The following is a 12292-nucleotide window of genomic DNA, read 5'->3' as shown; positions in this document are numbered from 1 at the left end:
GCGTGGTACCAGACCTTACTACCAAATCACACGTGTAAGGCGTGGTACCAGACCTTACTACCGAATCACACGTGTAAGACGTGGTACCAGACAATACTACCAAATCACACGTGTAAGAGGCGTAGAATCATACCTTACTACCGAATCATACGTGTAAGACGTGGTACCAGACCTTACTACCGAATCACACGTGTAAGGCGTGGTACCAGACCTTACTACCGAATCACATGTGTAAGACGTGGTACCAGACCTTACTACCGAATCACACGTGTAAGGCGTGGTACAAGACCTTACTGCCGAATCACACGTGTAAGGCGTGGTACAAGATTTTAATACCGAATCATACGTGTAAGGCGTGGTACCAGACTTTTTTACCGAATCACATCTTTAAGACGTGATACCAGACATTACTACCAAATCACACGTGTAAGTCGTGGAATCAGACCTTACTACCGAATTACACGTGTAATACGTGATACCAGACCTTATTACCGAATCACACGTGAAGACGTGGTACCAGACCTTACTACCGTGTGTATATATGTGAAATAATCATGGCCAACGCTATAGACCCTCGTAACATTTCAGGCGAAAGTCTGACCTGGTCAAAGCGTTTAATATCACTCGTATGTCCCTTGTCACTACCCACTTCTTCCAAATGTGTCGCTTAACCTGGATTTGGCCTAGATAACGCAGAGAGGAACTTCTGCAATGATAATAGTTATTTATTAAGATCAGCACATGTGTTTGAGAAGTTTTCTATGCGATAAAATTTGTTTATACTGAGATCCATCAGTTACTTTACTACATATATATATACATCTGTACAGACTGTTTTTGAAATTTTTCCAATATACAGTCAATAGGCAGTGGTATCAACTGATAAATCATTATCGAAATAAGATTGCCCGTATAAAAATTTATTTAGGCTAAAATGAATAGTTTACGATCCCCTACATGTATATAGCATTTTAATCTAGGCCACCGCGTGATCAGCGGGGCACATAGCACGTGCCCGTATGTAAAACAGCAAGTGATACATCGATCGGTAACATACCCCATACAAGTTATGTCTCATCATAAATGTGTCATTTGATGAGAGGTTTATTTATTATCGTTATCTGTATGAAAAAAAAAACCTTTAAAGACATGCATACATGACATGAATTTACATAATATAACACACTTTCATTTCTTCTGAAATTAGTCATGAAATGAAATAAAGAGTGTTTTGAATCGGAAAGTTTTGATGATTATTGTGTTCGATTCGATGTACAATGTCCGATATAATGTAGTGTTATTGGCTACATTGTCTATTGTTATCGCCCAGTTGTTTTTATAGCTCACTCACACATCAGTATTAACCTGTTTATATAGCTCACTCAACCACCATTAATAACTTGTTTATATAGCTCACTCACTCATCATTTATAACATGTTTATATTGCTCACTCACTCATGAGTTATAACTTGTTTATATAGCTCGCTCACCATCAGTTATAATCTTTTTATATAGCTAGCTCACTCACTCATCAGTTTTAACTTGGATATATAGCTCGCTCACAATCAGTTATAACTTGTTTATATAGCTCACTCACTCATCAGTTATAATTTATTTATATAGCTCACTCACCATCAGATATAACTTGTTTATATAGCTCGCTCACAATCAGTTATAACTTGTTTATATAGCTCACTCACAATAAGTAATAATTTGTTTATATAGCCCACTCACTCACTCATCAGTTATAACTTGTTTATATAGCTCGCTCACCATCAGTTATAATCTTTTTATATAGCTCACTCACTCATCAATTATAACTTGTTTATATAGCTCACTCACCATCAGTTATAATTTGTTTTTATAGCTCACTCTCTCATCAATTATAAATTGTTTATATAGCTCACTCACTCATCAATTATAACGTGTTTATATAGCTCGCTCACTCATCAGTTATAATCTTTTTTTTTTATATAGCTCACTCACTCATCAATTATAACTTGTTTATATAGCTCACTCACCATCAGTTATAATTTGATTATATAGCTCACTCTGTCATCAATTATAAATTGTTTATATAGCTCACTCACAGATCAGTTATAACTTGTTTATATAGCTCACTCACCATCAGTTATAATCTTTTTTTTTATCTCACCACATCACTAAATCATTTAATATTAAAATACGCGGATCGTAGATGGCGATGATCAAGATCAAAATTAATGCAGTTGTTTGACCACACAATGTTTCATAATATGCGATCAGCGCACTATGTGCGAACGATGTGCGGTCTGTGCGGTGTGCACACGATGTGCGGTCTGTGCAGTAGGAACGGTGTCTGAGCCATTGCGACCGTGGTTCATTTAAATTTAAGAATTCAAATTGTATACTATCAATCTTGTTTAAAGTACACTGTATCATTATTAATATCTTAAACGTTGAAATGAGAAAGATTTAAAAAGCAGACGAGTTCAAACAGACAGTTGCAAAGAGTTGCCTGCTGTTTTGTAAATAGGTAACAACCAGAATGTATATTTTTTTAGATTCGACTTTTATATGAAGGACTTTCCTACTCGCGCGTAGTTATGTTGTCATAGATTATTTGTTATCAGTACATGCATAGCAAACACAAAACAGCAAAAATGTAAAAAAAAAAAAAAATTAAAAAAAATCAACCGAAAAACTATAAAAATTTCTATAGATGACCAATTTTACTACGACAACTTAGCTGTAAATAGGTAACAACCAGACTGTATATTTTGTTAAATTCGACTTTTATATGAAGGACTTTCCTACTCATGCGTAGTTATGTTGTCATAGATTATTTGTTATCTGTAAAAGCGCTGATATCGGCAGCTTAAACATGCATAGCATACACAAAACAGAAAAAAAAACAAAAACAAAAAACTAAGAAAACCCCGAAAAACTATAAACATTTCTATAGATTACACATTTTACTACGACAACATAGATATGTGCGAGTTGGATCGTCTATAATATATCACGAGAACAGAACGTTGAATACGACTGGTAGTGAAGGTTGTGTCGGTAGTGTAAGGATAGCCGTGTAGTGACTAGCTACAGACCACTTATGTATGTAGATCTGGTCAGGTGTGGGATCCGCACATAAGGTAAGCACTGCTTTATACTTATTTCTGTCAATTAATATGTGGTAGTAAATATAAAAGACGAATTATTTTGATACAGATAACGCTTTCATTCTGTGTATTTTAAAACTGAATTTTCTCTTACTGTATTAAATGGCGGTTGAACAATATAAAGCTAAAACAAAATTCTTACCAATGATCATTTAATCAAATATTGTGCAAATTATAGAAACATGTGGTAATAATCAATTAAAGACACACATCCTACAATATTATTTCTAGTAAAGTTAGAAATATCGCACGGGTCTTTGATTTCATAATGGAGACAGAATGTGCACATCACGCTATGGAAGACGGTGTTGGTTATATTGGTTTAATGGTTAAATCAGTTTTATAATCATCTGTAAAAAATGAAATGTTGTGATCTTGATGCCATTGAAGTCCATAAGACCATTTACTATGACTATTGTTTTTCAAAATCCTCGTGAAGATATGCTCATTAGAATTCGTCATTCAACGAATAATAAAACGATCTACCATTTGTTTTCTATTTCAATCACCCTGCTAATGACAAAATCAATATTAAAACTACAAGCCTAATCATATGTTAGTTAAAATCCTTTGTAATCAGCTGTTGAAAATGATCCTTGCCTAAAATATCTATTGGCCCGAACCACAAAATCTTATTGTATTTATAAATTCAAACTGTGTCTAACATCTTAAAAAAACTTATATCTATCACGAGGTTTACATCATCACAATAATAGGCTACAGACGAACTAGCTTACTAAAATCTAATGTTCTAATGTATAAATATAACATTCTCGCTTTCTAATGTATAAATATAACATTTACTCGTGGTGTTTACAGCTAACTTATACGTACGGCCTGAATAAACTACCTTAAACATTCCATATAAGATGTTCCAAGCAGCATTATCGAGTCATGACAAGCGATGTTAAATGTAACAAAACAATGACGTAAAACTCGATGTTTATTCTACTTGGATATGTCTGACGGTTTGTCCATTCTTGACTAGAATACTGAAGTGAAAACATTGTATAATATTCCGCCATTATTGGAGAGCACCTTGAGGTAGAGTTACAATAGACCGTAGATTGCTGCTCTGATACAGGTTATTTTATCATGTCTATCCTTCCACACAAAATCACGAATGCGATTTCTGTATTAAACACAGTGTGTTTTATCAAATGCGTCATCGATTGCTAGGCACGGATCGACATAATCTTGGAGGCATTTCTTGTAGTCTGTGGTATATTGAAACACATTTTTCGTTTTCCACTTTCCCTGAATTTTGCCGATTTCCCCTTTTTATGTCGTAATTCCGACTTCCATCCGTTATTATGTTGGTTCTTTTCTATATCTGGCTGACATTGTCGTTTTTTTGCAAATAAAAAAAAAAATAATCGCAGTATTGGATTTTATACACTGCAATATTTCCCTCCCATACGGCGAAACCACAAGGACTCAGGTAAATGGATATACATGTATAACTAACTCATCACCTGCGATTAATGTCCCTCAAATGGCCAGTATTTCTTGAAAATGATTCCGACAAATGACAGAAATCAAGCAACTTAATTTGCGTTCCATCATCCTTGAATAACTAAAGAGAATATCATATTTCATTGCGCGTGATGTAATTAGAAAGTTATTCAAGTGTATCTGGCATAGATGTTTGATTTAATGATTGATTTAGGTGTCTTAGGTGTATTAATTTTGTACAGAATGTATCTGAAATTGCCAATATGTATTGATGAATTAATGCCGGTGTAACGTTGAAAATGGACCTCCGTTGAAAATTGACCTCGGGTCAGTTTTCAACGTTGAAAACGGACCCCGAATGCCGTTGAAAATTGAACATGCCGTTGAAAATTGACGGTGCCTAGGGTCAATTCTCAACGCCAGGTCTGTTGAAAAATGACCGTTGAAAAATGACCTTGGCAAACTATCAACGGATGGTCTGTTGAAATAAAACTGTTGCACAAACCAGAAACATATATACATAGAGATTGGCAATTTCGCCAATTTTACGATAGGCAGATGTACCTCTCTATGTCCCCAGGGGCTTTTAGATAAACTCTTAAATAGTTAAATACAGCAGAATAACTTTGATATGTTATAAAAGTTAAGTAATTTTCAGATGGTTTGAGTACGATTTTGGAAAGAAAAAATAATATTTTAACTTATATGTTAATAAAACAAAATGCACTTCCGGTTTTGAATGCCTGATTTTCGAAAAACCAGGTAAAATTGCTCATTTTCATACTTTCAAAATTCATATTAAATAACATCAATTGGGAAAACTGATCACATCAAACCATGATATAATGTTTAAACTTTGTGTTGATGCAAAAGTATCATGTTTAAAAGAATACACTTAAATGTAGTTAGCCAAGGGAAAATGCCTATAAACTGGAGGTCCCTCTGCCTGTCAACATAGACAAAGAAGGAGTTTCCAATCTCTATGTATATATGATTCTGCACAAACATAATTCTCGAATTCTGTTATCGCCATTCCTAATATAAGCGACCCTTCTATGCTGGTATTTAAATTGCGTAATCACCTCGATTTGAATTGAAATTTGGTATTGTTATCATCGTATCAAATACCTCATTTAAATATTTTGTATGTTTATTATGGAGAATACAAAACTTTCATTTTTTCTATAGTTATTTTGTTCGCCCGTGTAGATAATGTTAATTTAATTGTTCTCAGACTGAGGAATTGCTATATGACACTGAGGTAACGTAGTAAATAAAAAGGAATTGTTATGTGGTATTCACTTCCGAGTACCAGTGGATAGTGTTACAAAACTATAATTATGGGATATTAGTAATTTGTTTCTTAATGATTTTTTATGATTATATTTTCGACGATTTTACGTTTGTCAGATATTCAGTAATTTTTAATATATATTTATTCCCTGCAATACAAGAATGTTTTATATATCTGCGTATGGATCACTTATGTTGTGTTCTGCGTATGGTTGTGTTTTGTTGTTTTGTAGTTGTGTGTTTTTGTGTTGTGTGTTGTTTGTTTCTGGTGTTGTTGTGTGTTGTTTTGTTGTTGTGTGATGTTGTGTTGTTATGTTATGTGGTGTTGTGTTGTTGTGTTGTTGTGTGTGTTGGTTGTGTCATGTTATCGTGTTGTGTGGCATTGGTGTGTTGCTGTGTGCTGTGTGGCTGTGTTATGTGTTGCGATGTTGTGTGTTGTGTTGTTGTTCCGTGTTTGTGTAAAGCGTTGTTACGTGATGTTTTTGTGATGTGTTGTTGCGTTATGTTGTGTACTGTTGTGTTGTTGTCGGGTTTTGTGTTGCTTTGTATTGTTGTGTTGTTAGGTGTTGTTGTATTGTTGTTGTATGTTGTATTGTAGTTGTGTTGTGTGTTGTTGTGGTTGTGTGTTGTTGTTTGATGTTTTGTTGTTATGTTGTGATGTGTTGTGAGGTGAGTTGTGTTTTTGCGGTGTTGTGTGTTGTTGTTGGGTGGTGTTGTGTTGTTGTTGCGTGTTTGCGTGATGTGTATTTGTGTTATGTTGTGTGATGTGCTGTTGTGTGATGTTGTGTTGTGTGATGTTGTGTTGTGTAGTGTTGTTGTTGGATTTTGTTGTATTGTTGTTGCGTGGTTGTGTGTTGTGGAATTGTTGTGCTGTGTGATGTTTTGTTGTGATGTTGTGTCGTATTGTTGTGTAATGCTGTCTTGTGTTGTGTGTTTTGTGATGCTGTGTTTAGTGTGATGCGTTGTTGTGTTGTGTGATGTTGTTGTGTTGTGTGATGTTATGTTGTTTGATGTTTTGTTGTGTGATGTTGTGTTATTTTGCTGTGTTTTGTTGTGTGATGTGATGTGTTGTTGTGTGGTGTTGTGTTGTGTAGTGTTGTTGTGTTGTTGGTGTGTTGCTGTGCTGTGTGATGCTGTTTGGTTTCGTGGTGTTGTGGTGTCGTGTTGTGTTGTTGTGTAAAAACGAGTTCTTATGGGGTCACTTTTCAACGGGGTCTATTTTCAACGGGTCGGTGTAAAAAGTGCGCTGAAAGTTCAGTTTTCAACGTTTTTCGGGGTCATTTTTCAACGTTGAAAACTGACCCGAGGTCAGTTTTCAACGGGGGTCCATTTTCAACGTTACACCGTCTTGATTCGCTGTTTATAACTACAGCTGTGTGATTGTAACGCTAGGATGGCATTTACACAACATCACAGGTTTTTGTTGTAAATTGAGAGGTGAATAATGATTCTTTTGCCTTGTTATTTTCTCCATTTTTGGATTGAGGTTAAAATTGAATGTTGACAGTCAATCTTGGCGGTATGATAATTGTATGTAACTTTGTGATGTATGTAGGTAATTATCTACATTAGTGTATACTACCTACCTGTACACTCCATTCACAGGTCATTCTACCTGTACACTCCATTCATAGGTCATTGTTCAGAGACATCACGGCAAGCTGTGGTGGAATGTTAGATAACCATGATTGGATTACTACTTAATAGGTCACATATCGATATATGCAGTACCGTTTAAACCAATTACTTGTAAAGATGTACAATGTCTGCTTCATATCTAAATTACGTTTACGTAATAAATGTAATAAATGTAAGGTGAGCTTGACTGATAATAGAATCGGCAATTTTTAAAGAAATAACTTGCAAACCAATGAAATGAGAGTCAAACTGCGCTTACACTTGACATATACCGTTTTACAGCAAATTTATTTTACTTATATATACGTTATTTTTATTTACGGTCAGACTTTGACATTGACATCACTACCTGGATGTTTGTGTGGCTACAGGTCATTGCTCGCCTCACCTGGCGTCCATCTTTGTTATTGTCTACCTATGCATTGTTCACCGTGGCGTTATAGCCTTGTCCGAGCCTCGTCATTGTCGCTGGGGATATTATGAAACACCATGACTTGTTTAGCTAGTAGTCTAAATATATATTCAATACTCCAACATTGGGATCATTCTTTACTTAATTTCGTATGGAAAGTTCAGCGTAAAGAAGGAAAACAAATCCGATACCACTCGAAAAATTTAAGTTCGGAATCACTTCTGTTAACAAATATTGCGAGAGAAGTCAGGGATTTGAGTCAGAACCTTTTACTGCCTACGGCTTACATCACAAGGGGCTGTACAGGTCGTATAGTAGACAGTCGATAGTCGGTATCAATGTTTATAACATATGATATTGCTTTATTTGTGTAATACATAAAAATAACAAGACGGTTTCACGAACAATTTTAGTTTACTACTAGTTCAATGAGACGAAATATTTATATAGTCAATATAATTTTCAATATATTTGATGTAGTTGATGAACGGCAATACGTGTATATATGTTTCTCATTTGTCAAATTACAACAGGATGAGAACATTTTTCCAGCTTTTGTGTCTTTTGTTACAGATTTTACTTAAATCAATATTAATTACTTAAATTTTGTTTGTTTGGTAGTACGTCCAATAATGAATGTATAACAATTTTAATAAGTTACATTATGTTTTACATAGAAAGAGCCTTGTTTATCAAGAATATAGTCTGCAGGTAGTAGGCAGAACGTTCTTATTATCCAGGTCAAATTATGTAGGTAGCCGGAATAACTTAACAGTTATATAGGTCAAATGTCAAGTAGCCGACATAATGCCGATGTTATCTAGGTTAAATTGTGCAGGCAGCCTACAAAACGTTGAAATTATTTAGGTCAAATTGTGCAGGCAGCCTACAAAACGTTGAAATTATCTAGGTCAAATTGTGCAGGCAGCCTACAAAACGTTGAAATTATCTAGGTAAAATTTTGCAGGCAGCCTACAAAACGTTGAAATTATCTAGGTCAAATTGTGCAAATAGCCGATAGAAGTTTGATGTTATCTAGGTAAAATTGTGCAGATAGCTGACAGATCGTTGTTAGTATCTAGGTCAAATTGTGCAGGTACATGTAGTAGACAGAATATTTTTAAAATCTCAAGTATTGTAAGGATATCTCAACCCTGGTGACAGATTTTGGCGTGTCAACCCGAGGATTGCCGGGTTGAAATATCCCTGTACATCGGAAAGGCCCGCGTAAGATTCTATTAATCTCCGAGTGAAAGATGTAAGCCGAGGGTTGACAGCTAAACTGTCTCATGAGGGTTGAAATATCCCTATCCACCTGACAGGCCTATGTTTCATTCTTTTTCTCGCAATTTTCATGAACAATAATAAAAAATCAGTTGTTTATAAACATTTTCATTCGACGTCATCACATGGACGTTACGATACATCGAGATTAATGACGTCGTCGATGACAATGGTTGCCACATGTATTGTTGATCCTAGGTCATTGTCTAGCGCGTTATATATTGCCCCTTTCCCGGTAAAAGACACGGAACTTTATCTTGTTCCTAGCAACAGCCTGTCAGATCGAAAGGGATATTTCAACCCTATTGAAAGATTTTGGCTTGTCGAGTCGAGGCTTGAGACATACCTGTCTACCTGACAGACTCATGTAAGAATATTTGTCTCGCATACATTGTACATGTACTTTAACGAAGCATTATGAAATTATGTACAGTTATATAGAAACATATCGAAAGCGCCACCCTCATAGGAACATCGCAATGCGTCGAAATGTATGACGTCGTCGACAATAGTCACAGCATGTAATGATGACGTCAAGTCATTGTCTAGCGCGTGTGAGCTGTCTTTTCCCTACCCCAGTAAAGGACATAGTTATCTTTTTCCTAAGAGATTAATACTGCGAAAATCGCATCGCCAAAGACTCCTGTCGTTACGCTAGGTAAGTCAACCGTGCGTCCTTCTATTGTTGATAGGTTCACGTGCTATAAAGCCAAGCCTGCAGGTAACATCATTACTATAATTAGGCTTCATTTGACCACACAACTTCGCACTAATTTGACATCCCGTTGACTCCATCTACACCTCCACACATATTCACAATTGACAGGTGTGGACGACGTACCCTCGGAGACCACAGCATCTTAACCACACTAGCTAGGTTTTTGGTTACGTTTACGTGAGTATAAACCGACGATGTCAGTTACGTTTACATCATACAAAGACAAACAAATCATTACTTATATACTTAATTAGTACAAAACAACAAAGCAAACAATTATCACGCCTGCGTTTAGTTTCTTTGCTAAGACTAAGACGGCTATTTTCAGAGATTATTGATGATAAGCTATGGAGGATCGCGAGGACCCCGTGGATACTGCTAAGGTAGAGGTAACTACTGAGGAAGATCGGCCGAGACATGGCAAGACCTTTTATGGCGTGGAGGACGTCCCACCAATTCATCTCTGTTTTCTGTTCGGCTTACAGGTAAGATCTACTATTTTGGAGTGAGTTTTCATGGTTACTCATCACTTGTTTGGTATAAGAGTATTAGGTTGATAAAGAATGTACAAATGTATCTATTCGGCCAATCTACGTCTGTGCCGATTTATAATTTTGCCCATGTTATGATAAATTTATCATTTATCACAACCGCGTATGTATAGAGACAATTATAAATGTTTGATATCGCCGGGATGACACGGCCGCATTAACACGACGATGTTTTATATCACGATAATGTAGAATAGAAATAGTTCTTGTTGTGGCTTCCACTCTCTTTTTATGGGGTTGCTGACTTATTTTTTTTGTCGATCAGGCAGCATCGCCTAACTAGTTACTGCTATATTGTTATTGTAGTTTACGGTTAACGGGGTGTCCCATAAATCATGTTATACTTGAAATGTTAAAGCTGTTGGCATACATTAAGAACACAGAGATATTTTGGTAGATAAAGACATGCAGTATGAATAAGAAAATAAGAAAAGCATTGACGTCACAATGACGTCATCAAATAAGATCACGCCCTGTTAAATATTCCATACTTTCTAAGACACTGAGCTTCGTCCTCCAATGCCCCGGTTCTCAACAAATCTAATTATTTCTGTGTGAATATTATCAGAAATACAGGAATACAAGCGTTGTCCAAATCTCCAATTATACATTTAGTATAATACACAGTGCATTTTCGATATTCTTCTATAGTGGTTGCTGAAACATCAATGATAATTTTGAAATTTTGACATAATTATGGGAAACATGTATATGATTTTATCAAATCACATAATTTAAATATTTAATTGGTATGCATTTACATGAAACGTAATGACTAATCGTATGCGTTAGATACATGTAGTGAAGCACATATATTACCCATTCTGAAGCTTACACCTTCTCTTTCGTTGAAGTTATATGTGCCGTAATTTCCATACCCACGAATCACGAATCAAGAATTTTATCAAGAATGATTCACCTCTAAACATTACTAATATTTTGAGAATTACAAAACTTTCAACGTAAAGGTTTTAATTTGACAAAGTCAACAAAGAGCCAAAAATGAATTTCGATTATACTACCACAATTGATGATGTGTTACGTCAGCAATGCAGTACAAACTGTAACACAGTTAAACCCAGAACAAATTAAGTAGTGGTCAACTATTACATTTTACATTTGTACTGTCATGTATCTAATGTTAAAGTGAATTTGATCTATATGTTTTCATGTTAACAGTGAATATTTCATATGTAGTTGCCATTACCTATAAAGCATTATACATGATTGTCTCAGCCTTTAAAATTATTTTTAGAGATGCATTCAACAAAACATGTGGTAGTTTTGAATATATTACTGAAAAAATGTAGCATGTCAAAGTTTTCGCCCAGTTATGACACAAATAACTTTTAGTCATGCGTTAGATACTGAACTAATATATACTTCCCGTTCTGAAGGCTGAACCACTTGTTTCAGTAAGCTATGGTTTAGATACTGAAAAAACATCTATGCACCCCGTTCTGAAGGCTGAACCATTTGTTTCAGCAAGCTATGTTTTAGATACTGAAAAAAAATCTATGCTCCCCGTTCTGAAGGCTGAATCATTTGTTTCAGCAAGCTATGTTTTAGATACTGAAAAACATCTATGCTCCCCGTTCTGAAGGCTGAACCATTTGTTTCAGCAAGCTATGGTTTAGATACTGAAATATATATATAGTCCCCGTTCTGAAGGCTGAACCATTTGTTTCAGCAAGCTATGTTTTAGATACTAAAAAACATCTATACTCCCCGTTCTGAAGGCTGAACCATTTGTTTCAGTAAGCTATGTATATATATAGTCCC

At 35.4% G+C, this 12292-nt stretch overlaps 1 protein-coding gene across 2 annotated transcripts in view; it reads left to right on the top strand.

Annotated features, from left to right (window-relative positions):
* The first annotated feature begins 2252 nt into the window (after positions 1 to 2252).
* Positions 2253 to 12292, top strand: part of LOC138334252 (solute carrier family 23 member 2-like) — a 28706-nt gene continuing 18666 nt past the window's right edge. The window contains exons 1-2 of one of the 2 annotated variants that reach the window (XM_069282875.1): positions 2253 to 3132; positions 10288 to 10444. In XM_069282875.1, coding sequence (XP_069138976.1) covers positions 10307 to 10444 — 138 coding nt within the window. In that variant the 5' untranslated portion in view covers positions 2253 to 3132; positions 10288 to 10306. Of the gene's footprint in view, positions 3133 to 9929; positions 10137 to 10287; positions 10445 to 12292 lie in introns of those variants that run through there. The other variant, XM_069282876.1, reaches the window with a different exon arrangement.

Source organism: Argopecten irradians, chromosome 11, assembly GCF_041381155.1.
Source record: "Argopecten irradians isolate NY chromosome 11, Ai_NY, whole genome shotgun sequence".
NCBI classification, from domain to species: domain Eukaryota; kingdom Metazoa; phylum Mollusca; class Bivalvia; order Pectinida; family Pectinidae; genus Argopecten; species Argopecten irradians.
Note: the sequence above shows the minus strand (reverse complement) of the source record. Positions and strands in the feature narration are given on the sequence as shown.